Source organism: Bombus huntii, chromosome 8 (assembly GCF_024542735.1).
Source record: "Bombus huntii isolate Logan2020A chromosome 8, iyBomHunt1.1, whole genome shotgun sequence".
Classification (NCBI taxonomy): Eukaryota; Metazoa; Arthropoda; class Insecta; order Hymenoptera; family Apidae; genus Bombus; species Bombus huntii.
Genome location: NC_066245.1, coordinates 2,690,634 through 2,717,909, shown reverse-complemented (window position 1 = coordinate 2,717,909; position 27,276 = coordinate 2,690,634). Strand labels below are relative to the sequence as shown.

Sequence of the window (27,276 nt, the reverse complement as noted above, 5' to 3'; positions counted from 1 at the left end):
AGTTGTATACGATGTGGAAGATGACAAGGCAGCGGAGCAAAAGTAGAGAAAGAAAATATCCTCTTGAAATGGATTCACAGACGCGATCATGGACAACCCAATTCCGTGTGGGTCCGGCGGTTTCCAGTGCGATAACGTGGGACCCGAGTACTATTGTAGCAGGCGATTCTGGGAAGGTCCGAATTGGGGTATTACGAATTTCGACAACTTCGGCTTGGCCATGTTGACGGTCTTCCAATGCGTTACGCTCGAGGGCTGGACCGACGTGCTCTACAACGTAAGATCGATTTCGTGGAACGTGGATACGATTCGCGAACGATCCTCGATCTCATACTTTCTTTCTGTCTGTTTGCTGGCTTAGATCGAAGACGCGATGGGAAGCTCGTGGCAATGGATCTATTTCATCTCCATGGTCATACTGGGAGCTTTCTTCGTGATGAATCTAATTCTCGGTGTACTGTCCGGGTGAGTATTAAGCGACCAGGAAAATTGAGTTGGCCGAGTCAATTGGTCGGAGAAGTCATTGTAACGCGAGGGAAGATAAGAACGAGAAGTAAACAAGGTTTCTCTTCAAGTAGATAGAAAGAAACGGGTTTAAAGCGACTGGCGAAACGGTTGATCGGCAACGCGACGTTAATTACGATAAGATTACGATTTCATTTTGCTCGCCAGGTATATTTTAAGACGCGAAACGCAATTTCTACGACAGAGTCCCGTTTCTTTTCTAATTTTGTTCGCATTTCCATCTTCTTTCGAATTACGCGAACGTAACACGGCCATACGATACGGTCGGTTTATTTTTATAAAGCGTGTTTCTACCTCTTAAAACTACGCGACAAATAGTCGTATAAATACACGTACATCAATCGTTAGGGGCTGGTCGCATAACGGATTCATTGTTCGCTACTAAAATTACTTCTCCTCGGGCTCGTAATACAACGTATTCGTACGCGTACAATGCGCGTACGTACGCTACAGCTGCCTCGGGTTACGTCTTTTTCGACTTTTACGCTACCGAAATAACCAACGGAATTGTTCCATTTCCGGCCGTGTCTGTCTCTCCTTTCAATTATCCACGGTTAACGTATCTTCGTTTTATCTAATTTCCACGTTACGGCTCGAAATCCCACTCGGTTTTACGATATTTTCTGAAACTCTTACTCGGCCTTGCCACACGTGAAGTTCGTAAAACCGAGTTTATTCTTATACATATATACATACATACATATACAGGGTGGCTGGTAACTGGTGGTACAAGCGGAAAGGGGGCGATTCTACGCGAAAAAAGAAGTCGAAAATATAGAATAAAAATTTTTCGTTCGAGCCTTTGTTTTCGAGAAAATCGACTTTGAATTTTCGCTCGGTGCGCGCGCGGTACGTTATAACGCGATAAAGTGCACGCGTACCGAGCGAAAATTCAAAGTCGATTTTCTCGAAAACAAAGCCTCGAATGAAAAATTTGTATTCTACATTTTCGACTTCTTTTTTCGCGTAGAATCACCCCCTTTCCGCTTGTACCACCAGTTACCAACCACCCTGTATATATAGTTGATATATATGTGTGTCGAGTTCTCATTAGGGTTAGGGGCGTGTAATGAATCTTCATTTGAATTAGACATTGTTGTTATGCAATAGAGAAGATGTTGACTAGTACAAATATGATCATCACAGAATTTGACAAGTAACCGTGGTAATTAGATACTCGAGACGCAAATGGCAATGATCTTAGGCTCAATAACGAATCCACGGTCAACGGGGTAGCAAATGTGTTTTCTTCCAAAGTGCAAGTCGAACTGAACTCACTGCTGCACAATTCAAGTGTAACTCAACTTACTCGTCCACAAGTAGAACTCAACTAATTTGCCCACAGTACAAGTAGAACTCAACTAACTTCTCCAGTCCAAGTCAAACTGCGCTTATGTACTCTTCTCCGTACCTCTCTGTATCCCTCGGGTCAACTGTATTTTTAAGGAGAGCTGTACAACTATTTGATACCTCTTTTAGGTAAAAACGTCCATCCCGTGACCGTGGCTACGTTCAGCGACCCGTTGTGTCACTTCGAGCCCAAGCCTATTGTCATAATTCTCGGGCATACATAATCCGATTAAATCATAAACAACTACTTCTAAGTTTTATTATTTAAGCACAGCTATAATGAAGAGTCTAGACTAGAGTATTACGGGTGTTCCCAAAAATTCCAAAAGAAAAGCCCCGATATCTTTTCATCTCCGACGTATGTATTATATGTATGGTTGATATATCGATCCTCGAGTGTCGCAGTCTCCTAAGAAAGATTTAAATATAAACATCCCTTTTGTTGTCTACGTTACGTAGCGGTGGCTTAGACGACCGAGCCGTAAAAGCGCGTCTTATCAAAGTGCACAGCGAATTCGTCGTCGTTCCGCTTTAAACGATAAAACGGCTCGAATGCCCCGGGGAGAAAAATAGAGCGGATAATCTGGAAGATTGTCAGCTTGTGTCGCATCACGGGACAAGGGACTGCGAGTCAAGTCCCCTCGCTTTGTACCAGCAACTCGCTGTTGCTCTCGTTCCTTTTGTTATTTACGCGAAACTCGCACGCAACTCTCGATTTCCGTTTCATTCGCGCGCGTTTCAATTACACTTCTCGTCGGCGTCTCTGATATCGCGTTGCGACCAACGTACCTTTGCCCGGTGCAGCGAATTCTCCAAGGAGAGAGAGAAAGCAAAAGCGAGAGGCGACTTCCACAAACTCAGAGAGAAGCAGCAGATCGAGGACGACCTGAGGGGCTACCTGGACTGGATCACCCAGGCCGAGGATATCGAACCGGAAACCGACGAGCCGAAGATGCAGGACGGCAAAAGTGAGTTATCTACGAGCGGTTTATTAAACGCATCTATGCAAAACTCGAGGATTACGATTTTTAAGAAGCCAAACGAATCTCAGTTTTGGTTCTGTTCCCTCGATACCTTCGATAACGTGTCCGTAAAGATACAAGAGATTTCGATTTACGTTTAACGAGACAGAGGACGACGTAGATCGCGAACGACTTTGCAAAACTTTAACCGCGCCAAAATCGTTAAAAGTCTACATTGTTCGTCTAATTGTCGATCGACGGTTAATTTCGTAATGCAGACTGATCGTTAGCTTTTAGCGACAAATCTATCGATATATTCCGTTACTTAGGAACGACGATGTTATTTAAACAGCTTGTTGGTTCCACGAATTTCCACTCGCAAACTTCTGCAAAATCTACCCGTCTTTCTTTCTTTACTTTCCGCTGATGCTTTGTACGGTATAGGGATGTTTGTCTCGTGTACGAAGCAAACGGATAATAAGAATAAAACGACTTTCGCAGCGAAACAACAGAACGAGATGGAAAGCACGGATCAGTTAGAGGGCGACGAGGAAGGGGTTCAACAGGAATCGTTGTGGAGAAGGAAAAAGCTGGATTTCGACAGGTAGGAGGGTGGAGACGCGCTTTCTTGTTTTATTTCGTTGAAGCGAGTTATAATAAAGGGGAAAGCGGAAGCTGAAAAAGCGAGCCTCGCTACTTAGCTTGCCTTTGATCGCACGAATTTGCAATGGAAATTCACAGGGTAAACAGAAGAATGAGGAGGGCGTGCAGAAAAGCAGTCAAGTCGCAGGTTTTCTACTGGTTGATCATAGTATTGGTTTTCCTGAATACCGGCGTTCTGGCCACCGAACACTACAATCAACCTCATTGGTTGGATGACTTTCAAGGTACGCGATCCTCTCGCTGCTATTTGATATTCCAACATTCGATTCTCTCCAATATGCAGATTCATTATGCCTCGCGTTGCACCTTACTTTTCCATTTAAAATACCGTTGCTTCTCGGTTACGCAGAGATCACAAACATGTTTTTCATCGCGTTGTTTTCCATGGAGATGATGCTGAAGATGTATAGCTTAGGATTTCAAGTAAGTTTCACGGCAAACGATGTTTCTCAAGGAAAATTTCTCTCGATAAAAACGTTTGTTATTCGAACAGGGTTACTTCGTCTCGCTCTTCAATCGGTTCGATTGTTTCGTCGTGATCGGCTCCATCACCGAGATGATCCTCACGAATACTCACGTGATGCCACCGCTCGGCGTTTCCGTTCTCCGTTGCGTCCGGTTGCTCAGGGTATTTAAAGTGACAAAGTAAGTTTACACGGAGAGGTCTGTCGGCCACCCGCTACAAGGAACACGCTGCGCATTTCTACACGCATTTACCTTAAACGAACGCGATGCAATTTTACAGATATTGGAGGTCGTTGTCGAATTTGGTGGCTTCCCTTTTAAACTCCATACAATCGATCGCGTCTTTGTTGCTTCTGCTCTTCCTTTTTATCGTGATCTTCGCCCTGCTGGGCATGCAGGTACGATTCGTCGCTCTTTCTCGTCTCTCCGCGTCCATCGTCGATGGATAACGAGGCTCTAACATTCTCCATTTTTTTCACAGGTGTTTGGTGGAAAATTCAATTTTAGCGATTTACAGAACAAGCCCCGTCACAATTTCGACAGCTTTTGGCAAAGTTTGTTAACCGTCTTTCAGGTAAGCTTGCACGTTTTTTAACGCTTTGAACGCGTCGTCGAAGCTTAAATCGATTATATCCGACTATCGAACGTCGTCGTACAATTTATAGATATTAACCGGCGAAGATTGGAACGCCGTTATGTACGATGGAATTAGAGCCTATGGCGGTGTTTCAAGCTTTGGCATGCTCGCCTGTTTCTATTTCATCATTCTCTTTATATGCGGTAACTGTATCCTTTTTACCGTGAAAATACGCAAACAACGACGAGCCTCGTCCAATTACGTAATTTTCCATCCTCCATTCGATACGCCATCCGACAATATTTACGGACCATAGGGTACATATTACGCGCGACAAACACATTTTTATCCTCGTTTAACGTTCCTTGACCAAGACAATTGCAGATATCCTACTGAACGTCTTCTTGGCCATCGCTGTCGACAACCTCGCCGATGCCGAATCGTTAACTGCCATCGAGAAAGAAGCCGAAGAGGGGGTGAGCTTTTCTCAATTTTAAAATACGCTCGCGCTCTCATAAATTTCCATGGAGATCGTTTCGTCTAAATTCAAACGGCTGGCTCGTCATCCGCCATCGATGCAATCGCGTAGACTCTTTTCATACGAATCGAAACGGTATATCGCGAAACTCGTAGGTAGTTTGACGCATTTGCGGCAAATCTCGCGGTGCAAAAATGCACAGGACGCCCGTATCTAGCGTACGAACGTAACAGTATCTTTTGCGATATCCAGTGAGTCGAACGATCGTCTATTCGATGTTCCGTTTTATCCTATCACGTTCGTAAAATATCAATTGGCCTCTCAATTATCTATTAGGTTGTCCGAAAAGTTATAATAATAATAAAATAGACGCACAATGTCTTTTGTTTTATATTGGGTTATTGAATTACGCGCGAACGTAATGATAGAAATATGTAGAGGATGGTTGGTTTAAACGTCGTCGGTTTAAACGACGAGATGACTCGATGTTAAAACCGTCAACTGTGTTTGAAAATAATGAATAAATACGGATTCGAATTGTCCTCTAGCTCATGTGCAGCTACATCGCCACAATTAGAAAAGGAATCAAATAGTATCGAAAACTTGGCATTCAACTCCTTCTGGGAATTTTTGTTGTACACGCTTTGACGGTTTACAAAATTGCAACAAGGAAGGATGTAACTATTAGAAGATTTAGAGAATTATTAGCTGCAAAATTATTAGGGTTGTCTGAAAATACAGAAAATCCTTGTCTTCGACGGAGTCGGCATAATATCATCGTTCGGAAAAATGATTCCGGAAGAAGCATTAGACGCGCATGCAAACTATGTTATGCGGATAAAGACGTCGAACGGACCGACCAAACACACGAGAGAATTTAAAGAAAACAACAACTTATTGTCCAAATTGTCCCGACCAACCTCAACTTTGTATAGAATGCTTCAAAGTTTTACGTTCTAAATAATTTTCTTAATAAACCATCTCCGTATTACTTTTATAACTTTCTGTGGAATATCTTTTCAAACACTTACGACGATCCTTCGCAAGTAGTCGAATAAGCGTCACCCGAATACGGGTGACACTGCCCGATCAGAAACTTTGCCGCGGCTACAAATATAACGAAATGGATCGTGCCTAATTCAATAAAACAATATAAAACAGAAATTGTTGTTCATCTATTATGGAAACGAAAGAAACTTTTCCGACAACCTAATATCTTTCTCCAAAGCTGTGTCAAACGTCTTTTCTACGCGTCACGTCGTTGGTTCCGACTCGTAGAAACGGACACGTAAAAAGACTGATCGCGGTCATTTTTGCAAAATAACTAAAAACTACGTGACAAGGACGAAAGATCCGCGGAATCTTTTAAAAATCTCTTTTTCTTTATTTTTTTTTTTTTTTTTTGGTAAAAAAACGTCGATCATCTTCCACGGTATGCCAAGGATTAAACGAGCACTGGTAAGTACGTTGAAACGTTCGACGCATTTGGAAAAAGCGAGCGTCACGGTGTCGCGCGAATAAACGTTTGGTCGTCGCGTTTACATAGTTGCAAGGGCGAAGAAAATTAGAATGCCAGCCGTTTTATCGTTCTCAAAGAGCATCGAGTGGGAAGGCTCGTTTGCCGACGCGCTGGTAATCACGACTGCCTCGACAGAAGGCGTCGCGACGCCAGCGTTGACGCCGGCTTCGACGCCGTTCGACCGACTTTTTATTGCCCGTTACGCGTCTTAAAGCGCGTACCTTGCGAATATTCGACGCGCCGTAATTCATCCGACCGCGTATCTAGGGCGGCCACGAATTCCCGATAGAAATATCGCTGTTTTCTGGTCGTAACAAATTTTTAATTACGCGCCATAAAACCATAGTTGTTGATATTCAACCTGCAGCTGACCTGCTTGATGTTTGCAATTAACGCGCAGCATAAATCCGAATGCCGATGAATGGTTTCCAAAGATATTTCGCGGCAACGTGAAAGCAGATTTAATTGTTGCACTTGGTCCGAGATTCGAATCTTTTCATAGCGTAACGCGAGAAATATCAACGTACGAAACGCAATTATTTATTTAATATTCATCTTCTATAAAACACTTTTTCTACCTGACGCCGGGTACCGCATTGGCACACGACTAACGAAACGTACATTTTCGCGTATATTTATTTGCTGGTATTTTTACCAAGCAGATACGAATCTTCGGTCAACCGTTTTACGAGCTGAAAGATTTAACGGATAAGACATTTCCGTGCGACCTTGGAGGGAGCTAGATCTACCGCGATATATTTTTATGAGCAGGTTGAACGTCGCTGTGCAAATGATTTTTAATACGACGCTAAATCGCCCACAACTATGCCATCTCCTTTAAACCGAACGCCTCGTTTGCTCCAACTGTTGCTGCGAACTACGTACCGCGTACAAAGGACGCACGCGAAATCGGGGTCATCCCGATCGAATACCGATACTCCGAAATTAAAACCGTTATCCAGAAACATTCGCTCCATTATTGTTCGCTATCGTTTTCTATTCGTTCGTCCGCCTTTTTGATCACATTTCGTATATAACGAAATTCTATAACGGTTTCGAAGTAAATACGCGAAGTAACTCGAGCGTGAAAAGCGGTGGCAAAGGTGGAGGAAAGAGAGCTATCGGTGTCGTCTTCGTTATCGAACAAACGAACCCTCACGGCGAAGTATCATCGCGTCTACCGTGTACAGCTTCGCGTTAGAAGGTTTAATCGTTCGTGATTTTTCGATAAGCTAATGAAAAATCGATCGCTCTCGAGTATTAACCCGAGGGCGAGGGTTGATTCCGCTTCGATGCTTCATGAAATTCGACGAGATCCACGGCTCGAGTTTCTTCTACTTTAAATAGGACGTCGAGTCAACGTCTCTCTTTGCTTATTAATAGACAAACTATCTCGCGCGAAACGAACCCTAGATTTTCCTGCCGTATTAATTAACCGTTCTCGATCGGCATATTTTTCCGCCGGCCTTGGACGTTAGTCGCGCCGCCACGGTACCCTACGATTTTTCAAAACGAATCCTAATCTTTGCACAAAGATTCACTCGCCAATCCAACTAGTGACAAATAGATGGCGAGTAACAGACGAATTCGTGGATTTCTCAGGGGGAGAAGAATAAACAGCACAGTGCCTCGGCGAGTAGAGACGAAGTGAGCGGGGAACAGGGTGATGACGGTGGCGAAGGAACCGGTGCAGAGGACGAAGGCGGTGGAACCGACCTCGAGCACGATCCTAACGAAACGATGGAGGATTACGAGGCAGCCGTGGACACGGAAACGTAAGCGATCTTCCTGTATAATATGCAAATCGATAGATAAATACGATTTAAGATTCATTCGATTAACGTGTCCTCAGGTCGGAGAAAAGCGACGATACGAACAATCACGCCAAGGTGCGACTGAACATAGAATCCGACGAGGAAGTGGAGGAAGAGGAGGAAGTCGAACACAACGAGATGCACGGTATCTACGCTTTCTTCTTTCGTTTGTCAAACGTCTCGGAAATTCACTCTTTGTACTTTGTTCGTCGTCGATGACAATTACCTGCTGTTTAATTTATCCAGATGACGGTGCGGATCACGAGGTATCGGCTAGACCACGAAGAATGTCCGAATTCAACATGGCTACGAAGACAGAACCGATTCCAGCCGGTTCGTCTTTCTTCCTCTTCTCGCAAACGAACAGGTACCAACGACGTTTACCGTGCTTCTTCGAAAACATATTTTTTATACACAGGGTGGTTGGTAATTGGTGGTACAAGCGGAAAGGGGGTGATTCTACGCGAAAAAAGAAGTCGAAAATATAGAGTAAAAATTTTTCATTCGAGGCTTTGTTTTCGAGAGAATCGACTTTGAATTTTCGCTCGGTACGCGTGCACTTTATCACGTTATAACGTACCGCACGCGTACCGATCGAAAATTCAAAGTCGATTTTCTCGAAAACAAAGCCTCGAACGAAAAATTTTTACTCTATATTTTCGACTTCTTTTTTCGCGTAGAATCACCCCCTTTCCGCTTGTACCACCAGTTATCAACCACCCTGTATACAAAAATCGTGGTTGGTCGCGATACTTTTCTATTCCAACGACTTCCGTCGTACGTGTTTCAGATTTCGAGTGTTTTGCCACTGGCTGTCTAACCACAGCTACTTCAGCAACATGATCCTCGTATGTATCATGATATCTTCGGCCATGTTAGCGGCCGAAGATCCTTTACGCGCGTCCTCTTATAGAAATCAGGTAAGACGACCGACGAATATTCGTTTAAATTCCACCGTAACCATGCTGTTCGTGGTTGTAGATTTTACTGAATTTTGACTATTTTTTCACCACGGTATTTACGATCGAGATCTGTTTAAAGATGATCTCGTTCGGTTTTATTATACACGACGGTGCATTCTGCCGGTCGGCGTTCAATTTGCTCGACCTTTTGGTCGTGTGCTCTTCTCTCATCTCTATGTCTTTCAGGTAAGAATTATACGACGTTTCCTTCTCCGTAAAATAACGTTTACTTTGCGACGTTTCAAAAAGCTTTCTGCGGCAAATTTCACGAGCGCGCTTTGCTCTTACGTCGCGTTTATCTTCATCGACTTGGCGTTGAAGAAACGAATTTCTGAAGAAAAACGTAATATCTGTTCCTAACGTTTCGAGTACGTTTTTCACGTTAGAATTCACAAAGAATTCTTTTAATCGTTTCGGTCGATACTACCGTCTGCTCCTGAAGTTTGACCGCCACTTTTCACCATCGACTTTCTGCGACAGCCTGTAAAACCAGACGTTTATTTCACCATTTCTGTTTCAGTTCCGGCGCGTTTTCAGTGGTGAAAGTACTGCGTGTATTACGCGTGTTGAGACCTCTACGCGCCATCAATCGTGCCAAGGGATTAAAGGTATCTTTCTTCGCTCGTTAGCCACGAACAATTAGCGAACTTGCCAAATCGGTCCCGGATGATATAGCACATGCCCCGAAGTAGACGTACGAATAACGTTTGATACCAAAGTAGCTTTCAGTTGCGATCTTAGATTCGAGTTACGTGAAAATTCAAGCAATTGTTCTTTCGAAGCTAGCAAAGCCGATCCATCGAGTCTGCACGGTATCAGACTGTTCGCGATTGCTTTTCAAAGTCGATACTTTTACCGATACTTTGGTGAAACATTTCGAATCTTCCGTATTGCAAGGGAAACTCTTTCCAACGAATTCATAAATTCGATCAACGAACCGATATAACTTACTTCGCGTCCATGTGTAATTTATCTTGTTTCCATTCTTCTACGTCCATAGTTTCCTATTGCGATTCGGAAAGTAGTATCAAAAAAAAAAAGAAGAAAAAAGAAAAAAGAAAAGAAAAAAAGAAAAAGAAACGTAAACGATTCTGAGAAAAAAAAACAAAGTAAGAAGTAAAAAAAAGACTGATTAAAAAAAAAAAACAAGTGACATCCGACGTAATAAATTAGTCGGCACACGTAATCTCATTTGTAAAGGAGCGAATCTACATTATAATTAATGTTGAACCCAGCACGTAGTACAGTGCGTCATCGTAGCGGTAAAGACTATCGGAAACATAGTCCTCGTCACCAGCCTCCTGCAGTTCGTGTTCGCCGTCATTGGCGTACAACTGTTCAAGGTAGGATTGCCAGGCCCCGCACACTAAACGGTCCTGGGACATTCCTTCCAACCTCTCGTAGTACACTAGAGTGGCATAATATACAACCAAAACCTTCGATACCCCCCTCTCATTGACCCCTCAGCCCTCTCTTACGATCCGATATTATATGCATATATTATCGTCATTCTCGTTCATCCATTACTTCACATACGTTTGATGCAACGCCGAGATAATTCACCATCACCAAACTCACTACTACCAATTCGTCTACCACCTCGGTACGCCTTTGCTCGACATCCCGACAGCCTTCTTCGACGATTATTCGCCACTTTCTCCGTTTTCTGTGCATTGCGTATCGTCGTTTCGAGTCAAAGAATATAGATAGAACAAAGAGAAAAGAAAGAACGGAGAAGAAAGACTGGGAGAAATAATCGTCGAGAGGCGCGGGCACGAAGCAAACGTTGTTTTTTCCGACAGATGCACCTCTGGGTACCTTCCCTGTGAAACGAACTGTTTTGCGTGTAACTTGTTCATTGGGTTTCTTGTCTCGACACTCTCTCCCCGAAACCTCTCACTGGGATTACCCTGATTTCTTCTTTCCCTCGAACGTTTTTCTTTCTTTCCATCGATATTACGTGTAGCCTAACGATCGAACGACTGCCCCTGTTCGCGACACTTTTACGCTCTTTGTAAACGAATTTCGTTTCAAGCGAGATGATCGCTTTTACACGAACGCGTCCAACTCGTTCATTTACATTCGCGATCTTTTCACGAGCGTTTACCATCGATTCGAACGTTGCCGCGTAAACAGTCGCACTTTCTTTGTCCTTAAAAGACTGTTACCGTTGCGTGAAAGACCGTTGGCTTGTATCGCGATCACTTTAACAGGAAAGTAAAATCGTTTGTCGTAGTTTTACGAACGATCGTCCACTGTGTTTACGCGTCGTTCGTGGCACAACGATGTGGCAACTCGTTGCAAATAATAGAAAACGCGAAGCGCGCGGCGAGGCTTTATTTTTCTTTGCGTACGCGAATCAGCCGAATGATGCGAGAGTTGTCGCGATCGTTGCTGACGATCGATAGCGGATCGTTTCTCGCGAGATCGTTGATGGAACACTGTTTCTACTAAACTATCGTGCTAGCATAGGAAAGACGATCGTAATCGACAGCTGGCCGGGAAGCGGCCGATTCTTTTCATTTTCTTGTCCTTTTGTTACGTTTCGAGCAACAAATATATCTATACGTACTATAACGTATACTTACGTATCGAACGATTCACGTAATAGACGAGTGACCGGGGGGAGATGAGATGGTAGCTGAAAAAGAAAAAAGACAAGAAAAAAGAAAAAAGAAAAAAGAAAGTAGATAGAGACGGGATGGAAGTTCGCTGTCGCGCACATACATCTACATACTATCTATATATGTGTATGCGTGTACGTCACCACTTTTCGGAGGAAACAATTTTACAGAAAGCGGCTTTTCGCAAGATCTATTATATGGTCTTTGGTCTTTCGACTTTGGCTTTCGTATCTTCGTTTATTTCTCCTTTGTCTGGACACCTACGACTTTCTTTGTCTCTCTTTTCCTCTCTTTCTTTCTTCTACTTCTGTCTTTGTCTCTGTTTCTCTTCCTCTTTCTTCCCTTGTCTTCTTTTTTTTTTTTTTATTTTTGCCTTTACTTGGTCGTTCGAGACTCCGTAGCTGGAAGACTAAATATCAAAGACACGCGGATACGAAACGGACAACCGTTGTCGGACGCGATGACAAAAAGGCCGCGGAAGAATATCGCGCGCAAACGGGTAAATCGAGTGGTGAAACGAAAGACCGCGTGATTGAAGGATATCTATCGATCCGATGTATACCGGCGATGTTACCGACGACGATGGTTGGTCCAGATCGTACGCGTGTTTCGATACACCGACACGATACGACGCGGTACGACACGGTACGATACGACACGACACGACACGACACGACACTGAGAGACTCACGTTTACAGGCTGCGTGGTCAAAACCGATAGTAGAGGATTGTTTGAAAATTGCATGCTTGTGCCGGCTGAGCGTTGCAGTGGTGTGCCGCTATATTAACACGAGAGAAAGGAAAGGGAAAGAAGGAAAGGACTCGGTGTTCCGCCACTCTTTTCGCAAGCATCGGTCTCGAGCTCGAGATTCCAGACAGAATCGTAGAAAAAGCAGAGAGTCGAACAACGCGTTATCCTTTTGTCTCGTCGATTTCCGCAATTGCCTCGAAACGAAGCATCACGGCACTTCTCTGTCCGGTCTACTCGCAGAATTTTTTTCGTCCCGTCCTCGATCGGAATTTCATCGTATCGACTGTACGTATAATCGTCGCTCGAACACAGATCGATTCTACATTTTCTTCGTTTAGCTACGCAAGGCTCGCCGAGATATTCGAACGCTCGTTGTTGAACGTTTTACGAAAATACGTAGGCAAAAATATACGCGTCGCGAGAATTGCCTCGAGTCGCGTCTCTATCTTTTCCATCGAAATGAGAAGAAGACGAAGGACGATCGCTTTCGAATTTCAACGAGAGAATCGCCACGCTGTTTCGTCGCGATACCGGCGAGCATAATTTCCACCAAGTTGGACAATTTCGCGTATATTCCGAAAGAATTATCCACGCGTTCGAATATTTTCGCGCGCTACGATTAGAACGTAGCTGGTGTTTGTCGCGATTGCTAGAAATAAAGTTCGACAGCGGAGGAAACGCTTAGCGAGCAAACTTAGACGAGTCGTAGCATAGTGTACCTTGGTTGCTTCGTTTAATTAGCTTTAGAATGGTTAGACAGAAGCGGACCACGTAGTTTCGCCGCGTATCGATCCCTCGTCGTTACGCGCTCCTCCACGATATCGACGATATCGACGATCACACGCACGAGCCTCGACGCGTCTCTCACGCGTCGATGCATCGTCAACGACCCGATAGTTGTAGCCAGACGCTTTAGTTCGCCGTTTCCTTCGATTCACGAGCGATCGTTTAAGCTGCAAGGATGCAGTTTCCTTTGGTTCGATCGTCGAGCCTCCGACGATTTGCGTCGGTTGCGTTCGGTCGACGAAACGAGAGGCGAAAGGCGAGTGACAAACGTGTCCTTGGTGCCTGGAAAGAGTGCGAGAGGGTGAAAATTACATGGGTTGGCAGTCGGAAAAGTCCTGCTTCGGTCGATGAAACTCGAGAGGTTTTTATAAAGAAACACTGTGAAACGTAGATCGCGAATGAAATATCCCAGAAGGTGTTAGTTACGCATAACGCGTCTGCGATGCCAGTTACTTTTCTTCACGATCGAACAGATCCGTCGTCAGAACCGGAAGAACGTTCTTGTAGTTTGGTTTGCTCGTGTATCTCAGACACAGCGCTTCCATCGACTAAAGAAACCAAGCGCTTAAAGGAACAACAAGTTTTTACGATACGTACACCGTTATCTACTCTGTCGTCAGAAAATTCGACTTTTCTTTTATTTTGCGCGCGGTCGAACGTAACGTCGAGTCGATCGTGCGTTATCGGCGTGCCGACGCCAGCGTATATGACGGCAACGTACGGCCGAAGGAAGAAGATCGCGATCGAGATCCGCGAAGCGATTCGGCGATGAACAGCGACGAAAGTTTTGCCTAGCCGACGACGATCGAAAGCGAAACAATTACGATCGAAGGTTTCCGAAGATTAGATTCGACGAGAACATACGTTATCCCGTACGAGGCCCCATAGGTGCATTGCCGAGGAAAAACATCGAGCACTAGTGGGTTGGATGGATGGCGAGGGCTTAGTTCACGATTCACGAAAAGAGAAATTTTAAGAGAAAAAGCGGAATAGATAAAACAGGAAACTATAGAGAGAGAGAGAGAGAGAGAGAGAGAGAGAGAGAGAGAGAGCATAAAAAGAGGAGAAACGAAAGCCAGGAAAACGGAAAAGGGGGACGAAAAGACTGGCTGAAAGACGGGACTATCGTTGACGATGAACGAGGGTGGTCGAGAAACGCCGTGTCGCGAGAACGAAACGAATTCGCGGAGGGAAAAGCCGACGAAAGCGACGTCTCGATGCAAGTCGATGCTACGATGCGAAAATGTAATAGGAAACGCACGCCCGTTCGTACGCGATCCGAGAGGTGGTGAGAAAACAGGGTAGGAAAACGAAAGGGATGCGTTGCAGAGAGATTAAGGGAAGACGAACGCGAGCAACGAAATTGAAATGAAAGAAAGAAAGAAAGAAAGAAAGAAGGTTTTTGAATGAAAAAGAGAAAACGCGGAAGGAAAAGCGTGCAACGATCGAAATGATACGACGATACGTTGGCAAATAGCGAAATTCCCGTTGCCCCAGCCCTAAAGCCCCTCGTAATTAAGATACCTAGCTCCACGAGCGAAACTAGCCAAACCCTTGATTAATGCTACTTTGTATTTTCTTTGTTTTCTCTTTCTGTCTGTCTGTCTCACGATCCCGTGTTCCCCGCTGTGCTCGTTCGCCCTGCTCGCCTGCCCTCAACCAACTACGTATAAAGTACGTAGTGAAGTGTGTGATTGTCGCCATTAAAACGATCGGCAACATTATGTTGGTCACCTATCTCCTACAGTTCATGTTCGCTGTTATCGGGGTACAGCTGTTTAAGGTAAAGCCAACCACCACCACTTAGAAAGTTTATACTAAGCCAACGAGAACTTTTCTCTTCTTCTCTCTACCACGTCTATCTCGTTTCTCTTTCTTCTTCTACTTCTTCTTCTACGTCTTCGTCTTTCGCTTCCTTCTTCTTCTCCTACCTCTACCTCTATCTTTTACTTCTTCTACTCTTTGATTACTACTATTACTACTACTACTACTACTGCTACTACTACTACTACTACTTCTTCTCTTCAGCTCTCTCTTTTTGCTTTTCGTTATTCTTGTTTTCTTTACTCCGTTTGATTTATTTGGCCGTCGGTTGTTCGGCGACGCGGACGGCCTCGCGTTACAACCGGAAGTTTTGGACGCGTCACGGAAATGGAAATTTCCTTCGCGAAATACGGGGTGCCATTCGCGTTCACGGAAATTGCCGCTGTCCGATCGCCATCCGTTTAGTCGCCGTGGAAAATTTCGCGTCTCTCCTCTTTCGCACGATTTAACTTATCTTCTCGGCGAACCCCGAATTTCGCGACGCGCTGCACACTCCGATCGGCCCATCGAAACTCGTTCGATCCGACTACTTTTTCTCGACCCTTCTTCGACTCTACAAAGGAGAATATCGGCAAACGAGGCAATCGTCGAGCGTAAATAAGATCGATGGAACTCTATCGCCTTGCAACGTTCCGCTATCACGGCCAATTCGTGTACACGGTGAAAGGATCGGTTGCTCCTCGTGCTCATTAGTCGGTGTCCTCCTTACGAATCGATAATGCTCTATCGGAACGTTGGACAGGATCGTGGTAAGGTGGAGCACGAAACTGGCACGTTGATCGATCAACCTATTCGAGGATACCTCGTTGCTGCCAATATTACCCTTTACAGAGACACGCTCTCTGCGTTCACGATAACACCCTCGAGCACGGTAACACACGCTGTTAAACGATCGAACGCTTCACCGAGAAAACCAGCCGGGGCTGTAACATCCATCGAGAGTAACGTTCTTACTCGTCACCGTCGCTTAACGAACGCTTTAACGAATACGTAGCTATCGAACATATCGGATAGACAACACGTTTAACATATCGGCATGCAAGTTTCGCTGTAAATGTGAGAATGAAGCTTTGATCGTAGTGCATGCTGATCGAACGCGCAAATATACCGGAACCACGAGTCAAACCTAGCCTGGTCCATCTACGCCATCGCCAAGCTCCACTGCTCTCCGTCCCAACAAAATTTCAACTCCGTTCGTTATCGAGTTGCACACTTGCAAACAGCCTTTCTCTCGCCTTTAGTTATCGCCTTGGAAGACACTCGCCGCTATCGCTCGAACCTTACGAGTAGACGAGTATCGCGTCGCGTGATAACGAACCTCGAAACAGAGCAGCCCGTCTAGATGCACAGATATATAGTCGTAGATTGTCAGTAGAAGCGGCTTAGAAGCAAGTGTAGCGCCAGCCAACCTGGAAATCTCGTGGTTGCCGTTCGGGACAACGGCCAACGAAAACCTACGAATGCATGTGAACTCGTTTTCTATCGTAACGATCGTGGTTCGCATCGAAGGCGAACGTGGTTTCACGAAATCAGGAAACGAGACTCCTCGATCCAAACGTTTCGTACGATCCAATTATTAGATGCTCTTAAAGGGGCAACGAAACGAACGATCAAGAAACCCACGCTGCACTCGGTGTTCTTTCCACGGCTTATCCGGAAAGTCGAACGAATCGCAATGCGCAGCTTCGTCGTTTCGAAACGTACGATTCGTCGTGCTGCAACGGTCGTTGCAACGAGTCTGGTTCTAGGCGATTAAACCGCGTGGATCTCGAGCAGGGTTCTTTTCGAAAACACTCAACCAGAAAGTCGAAATCGTAGCTATCGCGCGTAGGGCTTCCATCGAATACGAAATTTCATTCTTTAACACGTTAACCGAAAGCTTCTACGATCGAGAAAGCTAAAGCTAAGACGAACGAATCGAGTCGAGTGTCGATCCCAATCTCTGTCAAAGTACGTTTATTTCCCATGGAAACGAAACAACTCGTTGACGCTGCAACTGCCACTGGTCCAAGCGTCTATCGCCAAAAACACGTAGATTCTTCAGGATTTTTGAAGATGCACGTTTTCGAATTTTAGTTTCTTCAGACGGAGAAACATCGTTTTATGTACAGGGTGAGTCGGTAAGTAGCACCATCGAAATTTACGTTATTTTATTTCCTATTGGTTTCGTAGAGAAAAGTCTCTAACGAATCACGTTGGATCTCCAGATGCTTTTTCCAACATCTTGTTTTCTGAGATATCGAGACAACACGCTGGTTTTTTTTAAACACCGTATATGCTTTTCCAACGTCGGTCGGACGATAACGCAAAAGAGCATTGTTCCGTTTATACCGAAGAACCGTTAGTTTGGCGAACAATTTATTAGCTTTAACTCGTCAAATTAGCGTGAAATTTGACAAACTAAAGTTAAAATATCTGCCAAACTAACTAGCTTTGGGCCGACCGACGTTCTAAGAGATATCACGACAAATACAACAGATATTAAATACAACCGCTTATTTTAAACGGTTCGTACTTCCTATCGACTCACCCTGTATATTTATTTATTTTTACCAATCGTCCGATTATAATTGTCTACCTACGGTGTATATTTAGACGGAGGTTAAAAGTCCACGTTCTAATGTTCTAACGTTGAAAAATAAAATATCTACGAATAAAGAAGCAGTTGTTGCGTCTAGCAGAGGCCAGGAATCGCAAACGATCTCGTCTTGTTTGGTTAACGGGTTAAAGTCTGTTCGCGAACGAAACTCCTGCGAAGAAACGTCAACAGTTGCCCCATTGATAATTAAACACGTCGCGATGCTTCGACGAGCTTTGTTCCCAATTGCTCGACGGCTGATACTCCGTCGAAAACGATCGAAACGATCGGATCGTCGATCGTGTTGATCGGAAGAACCTGCGACAACTATTTTCTGGACTCTCGATTTTACTCGCGTACGTGCCACGTCGCTCGATCGACGTAGGCCAAACGAGACAGCCTGCACCACGGCCTACATTTTGTATATATTTCACACGTATAGACTCGTATTATCGTGCACGCTTAACGGAATGACATACATGTGTATATATATATGTATATATACATGTATATGTATATATTTTTTCATTTTCTAATCTTTTTTTTTTTTATTATTATTATTTCATTCTACCAGTTCTCAATTTTTCTTTGTTCTTTCCTTTTACTTTGCTCGATCACTAGCTACTTACTGACTTTGCTTCAGAGAATGGCCAATTAACGATACGCTATGTCCACTTTATCGACACTCGTGATATCGTATGGAAAGAATGACCGATTTGTCGGATTTTCCACGATCTCCGTGACGACCATAGATACATTGGAAACGCGTTAAAAATTCTAGAAAAAAAAAAAAAAAAAAAGAAACGTAGGAGTAAAAGTATATCAAGAGTATCGATACGTTCGACAGTTTTGAAAAAGGTTGCGCGAAGCCTCTAATTGACAGCGATCTGCTTCGCATTAATGGAATTTTTATGTTGTATAGGGCAAATTTTTCTATTGTTCCGATGCATCGAAAATGACGAAGGACGAATGCCAGTAAGTTATCTCGCAAACAAACGCAAGCCCCAAACGTGGGATATCGTTCAGTGTCGTCGCTACGTACATCGAGGTAAAACGAAGGTTTTCCTTTTGTCCGCGGTTTATCGTTCCCAGTAACGGCGACATCGACGATTCCCGCAAATCGGATCGGTCAAGCGAAACAGCCACAACGAATAACATTGGTGGTCGCGTTGATAATTTCAGGGGTACGTACCTGGAGTACGACAACGGCGATATCAATAAGCCGGTGATGAAGGAGAGAAGTTGGATTCAGCAACGTTTCCATTTCGACGACGTTGCGAAAGCGATGCTTACGCTTTTCACCGTGTCCACGTTCGAAGGCTGGCCGTCGTAAGTAACCAAGTGTCGTCTACCGCGTTCACCCGCACCACTACTTCTTCTACTTTCCTCTCTTTCTTCCTTCCGCTCCTCTTCGAATTTCGTAATCGACAAAACCAGTGTATTTCCAGCGGGACACACAAGTTTCTTTTCTTTCTTCTCGCAATATCGAATCGTTCGTTGCGCCATTGCTAACAGCGGTATACGAAAAGAAAAGATAAACGAACAAGCTCGATGCCACCAGCCACGGTGCACACCGCTTAGCATTTTCTCTCCCAACAGATTACTAGACGTGTCGATCGACTCTAACAAGGAGGATCATGGACCAATTCATAATTTTCGGCCGATAGTGGCCGCGTACTACATCATTTACATCATTATCATAGCATTCTTCATGGTGAACATCTTCGTTGGTTTCGTTATTGTCACTTTCCAGAACGAGGGTGAGCAAGAGTACAAAAACTGCGAGCTCGATAAGAATCAGGTAAGTTTGCCGAATACCAACCGGCTACCAACCACGATATCTCGTATACCTACGTCTCGTATACACCACCGTTCATAAATATCAGGACACTTTTTCTCTCGTTTCCATTACACAGAGCCTGTACGTTTCACGTTGCGATCAAAATTTCATCGATTCGCACTGTACACGGCCTATACTTCCAGCATCGTCTCTATCCGATAATCTTGGAACGTTTCCAGGTATTTAGAGATACAACGACGTAGAACGACACTCTCGATCGATCCGTTGTTTATCTGCGATCGATGCAAAGGCAGTTTAAGTTAAAAGTTAAAGCTGAAGTTAAGTTGAAAGCAGTGCCACGCTGGTCTTTTCGAAATTAATCGAATGCACGAGACCATCGGGTGTCCTAACGCATACTTATGAACGGGAGGGAGTGTACATCTCGTGTACGTGTCGTATACATGTAGAAACTTTTCACGTGATTGCATAGCGGAATTGCATCGAGTTCGCGTTAAAGGCGAAACCAGTGCGACGATACATACCGAAGCATCGAATACAGTACAAAGTGTGGTGGTTCGTCACATCTCAGCCGTTCGAGTACACCATTTTCACTCTGATCATGATTAACACGGTGACCTTAGCGATGAAGTTTTATCGACAACCGGAAATCTACACGGAAGCGTTAGACGTTCTTAACATGATCTTCACCGCGGTCTTTGCCCTGGAGTTTATCTTTAAGTTGGCGGCCTTTCGATTTAAGGTAGAAAGTCAAACGAAACAAACAACGCGATTATAATGGATGTTCCGTCGCTCTACAGTCGGACAAATCGTACCAATTAACGCGAACCGATTAATTACAGAACTACTTTGGCGACGCTTGGAACGTTTTCGACTTCATTATCGTGCTTGGAAGTTTCATCGACATCGTTTACTCCGAGGTCAATGTACGTTGTACGGCGACAGCTCTGCTCGCACTGAGTATCACTGTTTTATCCGATCAGACGGTTAAACAGCCAACGTTAAAATCTTATACTTTCAGCCTGGCTCCACCATCATTTCCATCAACTTCTTCCGGCTGTTTCGAGTGATGCGGCTGGTGAAATTGCTGAGCAGAGGCGAAGGCATCAGAACGCTTCTCTGGACGTTCATCAAATCTTTCCAAGCTCTGCCATACGTAGCTCTGCTAATTATAATGCTATTTTTCATTTACGCCGTGATAGGTATGCAGGTAAGACACGACGAGGTGAAAGCAATTACTCGGAATGGCGCGCCAATTTCCAAGACTCGTGAATACGCTTTACATATATCGCGAAAGTAATCCGATATTTATAGAAACTTTCTATCACGATCATCGTTTCTACGACACGTGTAACGAGTTCGCAAAAATCTGCCGTGGTACGCCTTTTCACCAGTCATCGTATCTCGAGTCTAGCGAAATCGCCCACGTATACCATCGTATCCCGAATGATTAGCGGCAAAAACGCAGTGTACGTTTAGAGACAAAAGAGCTCGTGCGTTTTTTCAGGTATTTGGAAAAATCGCGATCGACGACGATACGTCGATAGACCGGAACAACAATTTCCAGTCGTTCCCACAAGCGGTGCTGGTCTTGTTTCGATCGGCTACGGGTACGTGTTCGTCGAAACTTCCAATCGAATAATTACGAGTCTGTTAACCCTTAACGCTCCGATTTTTAATTGTGAATTAACTTACGGAAACTCCAACTTATTCTCATCGTACTTCGACTTGCAAGTTTTTAAGTGTCGGATTTTAAATACTACAGTGACGTGTAAATAATAATATCAGAGTCATTAAAAGACAATCTTCATTCGTCCCAGAAGTAACATCATTTTCATTACAATATTTCTAACATGGCACATCGGTGGCGCTTGAGAGGCAAACTTGGAGCGTTAAGAGTTAAATGTTTCGACGTTAAATCGACGTTAAATCGACGTTTACACGACGCAGGCGAAGCTTGGCAAGACATCATGTTGGACTGTTCGGCGCAGCCCGGTAAAGTGAAATGCGACCCGAACAGCGACGAGGTGAATAATCACAATGGTTGTGGATCCGACATTGCATTTCCCTACTTTATATCTTTCTACGTTTTATGCTCGTTCCTCGTAAGTAACCTGCAATGTTTTACGGTATCGCGCGAAAGTCTCAGATCGCTCGTACTTCTTTTCGTTACGACATTGACGAGCAACTTGTTTCGCAGATCATCAATCTATTCGTCGCTGTAATTATGGACAATTTCGATTACCTGACGAGGGATTGGTCGATCCTGGGTCCTCACCATTTGGACGAGTTTATTCGTTTGTGGTCCGAGTACGATCCCGATGCGAAAGGTCGTATCAAGCACCTGGACGTGGTCACTCTCCTCAGAAAGATATCTCCGCCCTTGGGTTTCGGTAAACTCTGCCCTCATCGCGTCGCCTGTAAAGTTAGTATCTCGATATCGTCTGGCGTTAAATCGTTTCGTCCTTCTACACGAAACTCGTTCTTGTCAAATTCTTCAGAGGCTGGTTTCGATGAATATGCCGTTGAACAGCGACGGTACGGTGCTGTTTAACGCGACTCTGTTCGCCGTGGTGAGGACGTCGTTGCGAATTAAAACCGAGGGAAACATCGACGACGCTAACGCAGAATTGAGAGCGGTGATCAAGAAAATTTGGAAGAGGACCAGCCCGAAGCTTCTGGATCAGGTGGTGCCGCCACCCGGAGGTATTTTCTCGCTGCTCTTTAGTTCAGTTAGCCACTGTGTTTCATCGAGGATCAGTTGATCGATCGCGAATCTTCTAGGCGACGACGAAGTGACCGTGGGCAAATTCTACGCCACCTTCCTGATCCAGGATTACTTCAGAAGATTCAAGAAGCGCAAGGAGCAAGAATTGAAGGACGGTAATAAGGAGAGCCACAACACCGTCACGCTTCAGGTAATACTTGTGGCAAACGTATATTCTCTGGGCGACGTACGATTGTCGAAAAGTAACGACGGAAACGCGAACGTACAATTTCTACGTTGTACGTTTGAGAAAGAAGGATAAACGCGTGTCAGTTCGGCGTCGTAGCCTAATCGCCTTATCGTTTCGTTAAAGGCTGGTCTGAGAACGTTGCACGAAGCCGGGCCCGAACTGAAGAGAGCCATTTCCGGAAACTTGGAAGAACTGCTCGACGACAATCCGGAACCTATGCACAGGGTATCGATGCTCGCATACGCGATAGTAAATTTCGTTTTCTCGAACACGAACTAACGTGACTCTTTGTCGCTTTACAGAGGAACCACTCGTTGTTCGGCAGCGTTTGGTCGAGTATGAGGAAGGGACATCACAATTTTAACCGAGCCAGGTCGCTCAAAGTGAACTCCACGACTAAGGTAAATATCCAAAGGACTGTACAAGTCGTAAGAGTAAGTAAAATATATGTACGTAAAGCGCTATTTCCACAATTTCCTCCATCGAAAGAATTGCAAGAATTGGAGGGGAAAGAGGCGCAGATACGGAAGATTCGTTAAAATGTCGTTCGTTTGGATCCGCAGGCTTCCCCGACAAACTCCATAGACTTCCTGCCGTACTCGTCGCTTCAGAGAGGAAGCGGACACGACCCGCCGAATCAGATTACCGCGAGATCTCATCAAGTTGTGCCAAACGTAGCAGGGTTAGTATCGATATACGTAAAGGACGATACGCGTGACGAACGATAAACGAGAGCGACGGAATGTCGAAGCGACGATTAAAAATCATACGAAACGTGATTTAGCGGTTTGAGCGACAGTGCGATGAACCAAATGGGAATGGATCCTAAGCTCACGGGTATCGAGGAGAACATACCACTGAGACCATTGGCCGTGTTCGGAAATCCCGTCCAGCAGCAATCCTATCATCACACACCTTACAAAGTATTCGAGTAAGTAGATAAGAATCGTTAGAAACGCGCCCGATTGGCGCCGATTATGGTCGATGAACGCGCGATCGGTTGCTAAATGATCGGCGGTTAGAGTTTCTGGTTTACGGGCCGCATGAGAGATCGCGTCGTGTCGAAAGTAGAGAAAACTGGGAAGAAAAGGAACGGCATGATCGTCCTAGTGATCGGTGAATTATACGTTTCAGCGGTCCAGGTAGCGGTAATTACCTTCATCCGAATAGCGAATATGGTAAGAGACGTTAGGGTTATGGGAGTCGATAGTTTGCTTTTACTTGATCGAATAGCATTTTTCGCTTGCGCGCTTGCATGCGTAACCACTAACCACCGGACCTCGACGATTATCGCCGAGTTTGTTCCACCGTGTCCGAGTATGGCGTCTGACCACGCGCGCCGATGGATCCGAGAATCGACAAGGGATCGGCCAGGTTAGCCCAGGTACCGAAGAGATCGACTCTCGATAGCTCGGTTTTTTTTTTTTCGTTACGTTGCTCAACCAACTGCATGTTCTCGCGCCTGATCGATAATATTTTCTCTATATATATTAATGTATATGTTTGTATACATATATATATATATATGTACACGTACGGTGCAATAATTTCGCCGACTCTGCGATATCGTCGAGTGCCTGGATGAAAGGGTTCTCGAGGACGCGGCGACAAGGGTTCGCCGACACGTCGAAAGCCAGTAACTAACTAAGAGAGTGGTTTTTGCCCGTTCTTTGGTGTTGCCCGTGTCGCGCGGTGCGTCCAACGCGCGTCGACCTCGTCGCGGCTGCTCGAAGCAGTCTTCAGGACGGAATCGAGCGGCAGCTGACGCCACCGACGCCACCACCCCGAAGGAACCCACCCCCGTCCATTGATCCGAGCACCGGCACCCTGCACTCCGTGCAAATCTCATCCGGCAAGTCCGCCAGTGCAACGACGTCGATCGCCACGTACACGAACACGTCCACCGCTACGACCAGCCCGAGCCTCGGTTCATCCTCCAACGGGACACGGTCTTACGCGACTAGAGGCTGCTGCGTCGATTGTGCCGTCTGGAGTAATCACGGTACGATTTACACTCTCATTCTCTCTGTCTCTCTCTCTCTCTCTTCTCTCTCTTCTCTCTCTCTCTTTCTCTCTCTCTTCCTTCCTGTCTCTCTCTTTCTCTATTTTCTCTATGAAAAAGTGATCTCGTCTCCCATCGATCGATTGAAACGATAGAACGATGCTACGATGGTGTACAACAGGGTTTTAGTGGTAATAGTCGCCACGATTGTTCAGGCGTTTCTCATAAGACCAAGGTAGTTGAAAAGAGGAATAAGTCGGTAGATTTACGGTACGCGAGTTTCAGCCAGAGTTGTGGACGGATGAGAAATCTGAAGGAAAATAAAGAAGTTTCAAGAGTTCGCCGTGGTATCTCGCTTGCGCGAGTCTGCTTTGTATTAAAAACATCGAGACTAGCTTCTCAGCCGATTCGAAACGAGAGGTGGATTTCGACTTATTAGACGGATTTGAATACGCCGAGAGCAATCGTACACGTACGTTTATCGATCCGAAGTATCGTTTAGTAAAATTAGGAGAAACGGCCCGAGAAATCGTGGTGATCGTTGCGTTACGACGCGCTTCAACCCTGTAGAAATTCAGAGTCGATGGGATCGAGAGTTCGCGGGAATAATAAAAAAAACACGGTGTCGTCCGAACACACGACAGCCATAGATCGCGAGGACGGAGATTCGTCGGCGACGAGCGAGTATAGCGAGTCCGGCGGGTCAGGAGGTTCAGAAGGTTCGGGAGATTCAGAAGGTTCAGGAGGTTCAGGATGTTCAGGAGGTTCGGGAGGTTCGGGAGATTCAGGAGGATCCGGTGGTTCCGGAGGGTCTAGTTGGAGCAACTCGGAGAAGGTCGGAGAACTTCGCGGAGGGTCGCTGAGGCAGGAGTTAACGGTAGCGTCTCGGTGCCGTGTTCGGGGTCGACGCGATCCGCCGGTCGCTAAATCGGCGCCGTCCAGTTTCCGGAAACGCGAGACCAGCGGCGGCGGTGGTGGTGGACAGTCGAGCAGCTCGACAACGTCGGCGAGTACCGGATTTGCGCGTAGCGTCGCCAACGGCCTCAAGCTCGCCCAGACCCAGGCGATCGCTGTCGCCGGCTTCCTCGCCGACGTCGACTCGCGACACGACCGCGTCTGCGTCTCCTGTCTATCGCATCGGGCCTCTTACCACGGCAGAGGTGACTAATCCTCGACTAATACACGCGATCCACACGCCTATCGCCAAGGCTCCCATCTGTCTGCCCGCCTTCCAAACTCATACGCTCGCCTCCAGACTGCCTTCCGCTCGATCCGGAAGAAAACTCCGGCTCTGTCGAGTTTTGCTTCCGATCGACGCCAACGTGCTTGTCACTTGCCATTTTTACCTACGTTAATGCATGAACGACGTCGGATCAGCATCGACGTATTCGTTGCGCGTGTGTCGGAGGTGCGTCCGCTTAACCCTTCCGCCACCGAATTTCTCTTCATCTCGCGAAAAATCGTTCTCTCTCTACTATGCACGATGGAAACGTTCCTCTGAGAATCGGATGTACGAGTAAACGCGTGTACGCGTTGCATTTCGTGCGATTAATCGCTAGACGGATCGTCAAAGTAGACGCGAAAGGGTTAACGACGATAGCACGGCATCGACACTCCTCCGCATTGCTTCGTAGCAGCATGAACTGTCTCGTTGATCGGGCGACAATCGCATGCCGTTCGTACGCGTACGCGTCGATGTATGTTCGAGGAAGATAAGGAAAAGTTGCTGGAAAATGTTGGTGGATCTCTCGTTGATCGATCCTCGCTTTCTGAAACTTGTCTATTCGAACGAACATAGCATCCGGGCGCTTGAACAACCGAACGTTGTCGTGTTAGTTGCTGCTTTAGAAGCCACCATAGCGGGACCATAGGTGTGAACGTATCGATGTTGGTCTAATATGGCTCGTCAGCGACAGCCATCGGATTTAATTGTTAAGAGAAACGCGGTCGTAATCCTCTGCTCGCACGCACGCGCGTTTCCGACTTGCACCCAAACAGTTTGCATTTTCTTCCCTACCCGATCATTGCACACCAACGATGCACCAACCATGCACCAACGATGCACCGTCCATGCACCAACGACACACCAACGATGCACCAGCGATACACCAGCGACGCTGCAACACACAGACACGAAGATACACGCGGTCGTTGTATGGCGTGTGTATCGCACGACGAGATTCTCGCTCGGAGCATGCGTTCTGCCAAACAGTTTGAACGTGTAACCGTTTGCGATGTGATTCGCTTGTCGCGACTAACCACGCAACTGCTCGGTATGGCACGAATCGCTGTTGAGATCGTAGAGGCAGAGCGTACCGCGGCGAGCTTAATTCCTTGACGACTGTCCTCGTTCGTCAGTTTCCTGGGCCGGTGAGAGTAACGGAAGCATCGGCGCAGAGCGCCTGTCCCACAGTTTACCCGGCAGTCCTGCCGATCGGAAGCCGAACTTCGAGGTCATCGGAAGCGCGGAAAGCTTGGTTGGCCGGGTAAGCGTTACTCCAGTTACAGTAGTAACGTTGAATTATTTGAGTCGCCAGAGCTTCGATCCTCGACTTTTCGTAGGAACGATCAAACTCGCCGTATACTTGGTGCGTTGTTTGTTAGCCTTCGACCTAACGGCGAGAGGAAGGAAGCGTGTGAC

General features: G+C 45.7%; 1 protein-coding gene across 17 annotated transcripts in view; it reads left to right on the top strand.

Annotated features, from left to right (window-relative positions):
- Positions 1-27,276, top strand: part of LOC126868560 (muscle calcium channel subunit alpha-1) — a 55,854-nt gene that overhangs the window by 26,859 nt on the left and 1,719 nt on the right. For 3 of the 17 annotated variants that reach the window (XR_007690638.1, XM_050624134.1, XM_050624137.1), the window contains exons 7-42: positions 81-277; positions 362-465; positions 2,680-2,843; positions 3,339-3,441; positions 3,579-3,724; positions 3,850-3,923; positions 3,994-4,145; positions 4,246-4,363; positions 4,447-4,539; positions 4,631-4,751; positions 4,927-5,018; positions 8,142-8,314; positions 8,392-8,498; positions 8,600-8,720; positions 9,144-9,273; positions 9,335-9,501; positions 9,836-9,923; positions 10,551-10,658; positions 18,801-18,853; positions 19,061-19,207; positions 19,478-19,679; positions 20,149-20,418; positions 20,519-20,602; positions 20,698-20,886; positions 21,184-21,286; positions 21,627-21,781; positions 21,877-22,101; positions 22,178-22,382; positions 22,461-22,594; positions 22,757-22,858; positions 22,936-23,034; positions 23,197-23,315; positions 23,418-23,564; positions 24,367-24,635; positions 25,280-25,795; positions 26,994-27,121. Coding sequence is in view for 14 of the 17 variants with exons in the window: in XM_050624134.1 (XP_050480091.1) it covers positions 81-277; positions 362-465; positions 2,680-2,843; positions 3,339-3,441; positions 3,579-3,724; positions 3,850-3,923; positions 3,994-4,145; positions 4,246-4,363; positions 4,447-4,539; positions 4,631-4,751; positions 4,927-5,018; positions 8,142-8,314; positions 8,392-8,498; positions 8,600-8,720; positions 9,144-9,273; positions 9,335-9,501; positions 9,836-9,923; positions 10,551-10,658; positions 18,801-18,853; positions 19,061-19,207; positions 19,478-19,679; positions 20,149-20,418; positions 20,519-20,602; positions 20,698-20,886; positions 21,184-21,286; positions 21,627-21,781; positions 21,877-22,101; positions 22,178-22,382; positions 22,461-22,594; positions 22,757-22,858; positions 22,936-23,034; positions 23,197-23,315; positions 23,418-23,564; positions 24,367-24,635; positions 25,280-25,795; positions 26,994-27,121 (5,405 nt within the window). In the remaining 3 variants the exon portion in view is untranslated. Of the gene's footprint in view, positions 1-80; positions 278-361; positions 466-2,679; positions 2,844-3,338; positions 3,442-3,578; positions 3,725-3,849; positions 3,924-3,993; positions 4,146-4,245; positions 4,364-4,446; positions 4,540-4,630; positions 4,752-4,926; positions 5,019-8,141; positions 8,315-8,391; positions 8,499-8,599; positions 8,721-9,143; positions 9,274-9,334; positions 9,502-9,835; positions 9,924-10,550; positions 10,659-15,151; positions 15,260-18,800; positions 18,854-19,060; positions 19,208-19,477; positions 19,680-20,148; positions 20,419-20,518; positions 20,603-20,697; positions 20,887-21,183; positions 21,287-21,626; positions 21,782-21,876; positions 22,102-22,177; positions 22,383-22,460; positions 22,595-22,756; positions 22,859-22,935; positions 23,035-23,196; positions 23,316-23,417; positions 23,565-23,767; positions 23,812-24,366; positions 24,636-25,279; positions 25,796-26,993; positions 27,122-27,276 lie in introns of those variants that run through there. The other 14 variants (XR_007690639.1, XM_050624146.1, XM_050624136.1 and 11 more) reach the window with 13 other exon arrangements.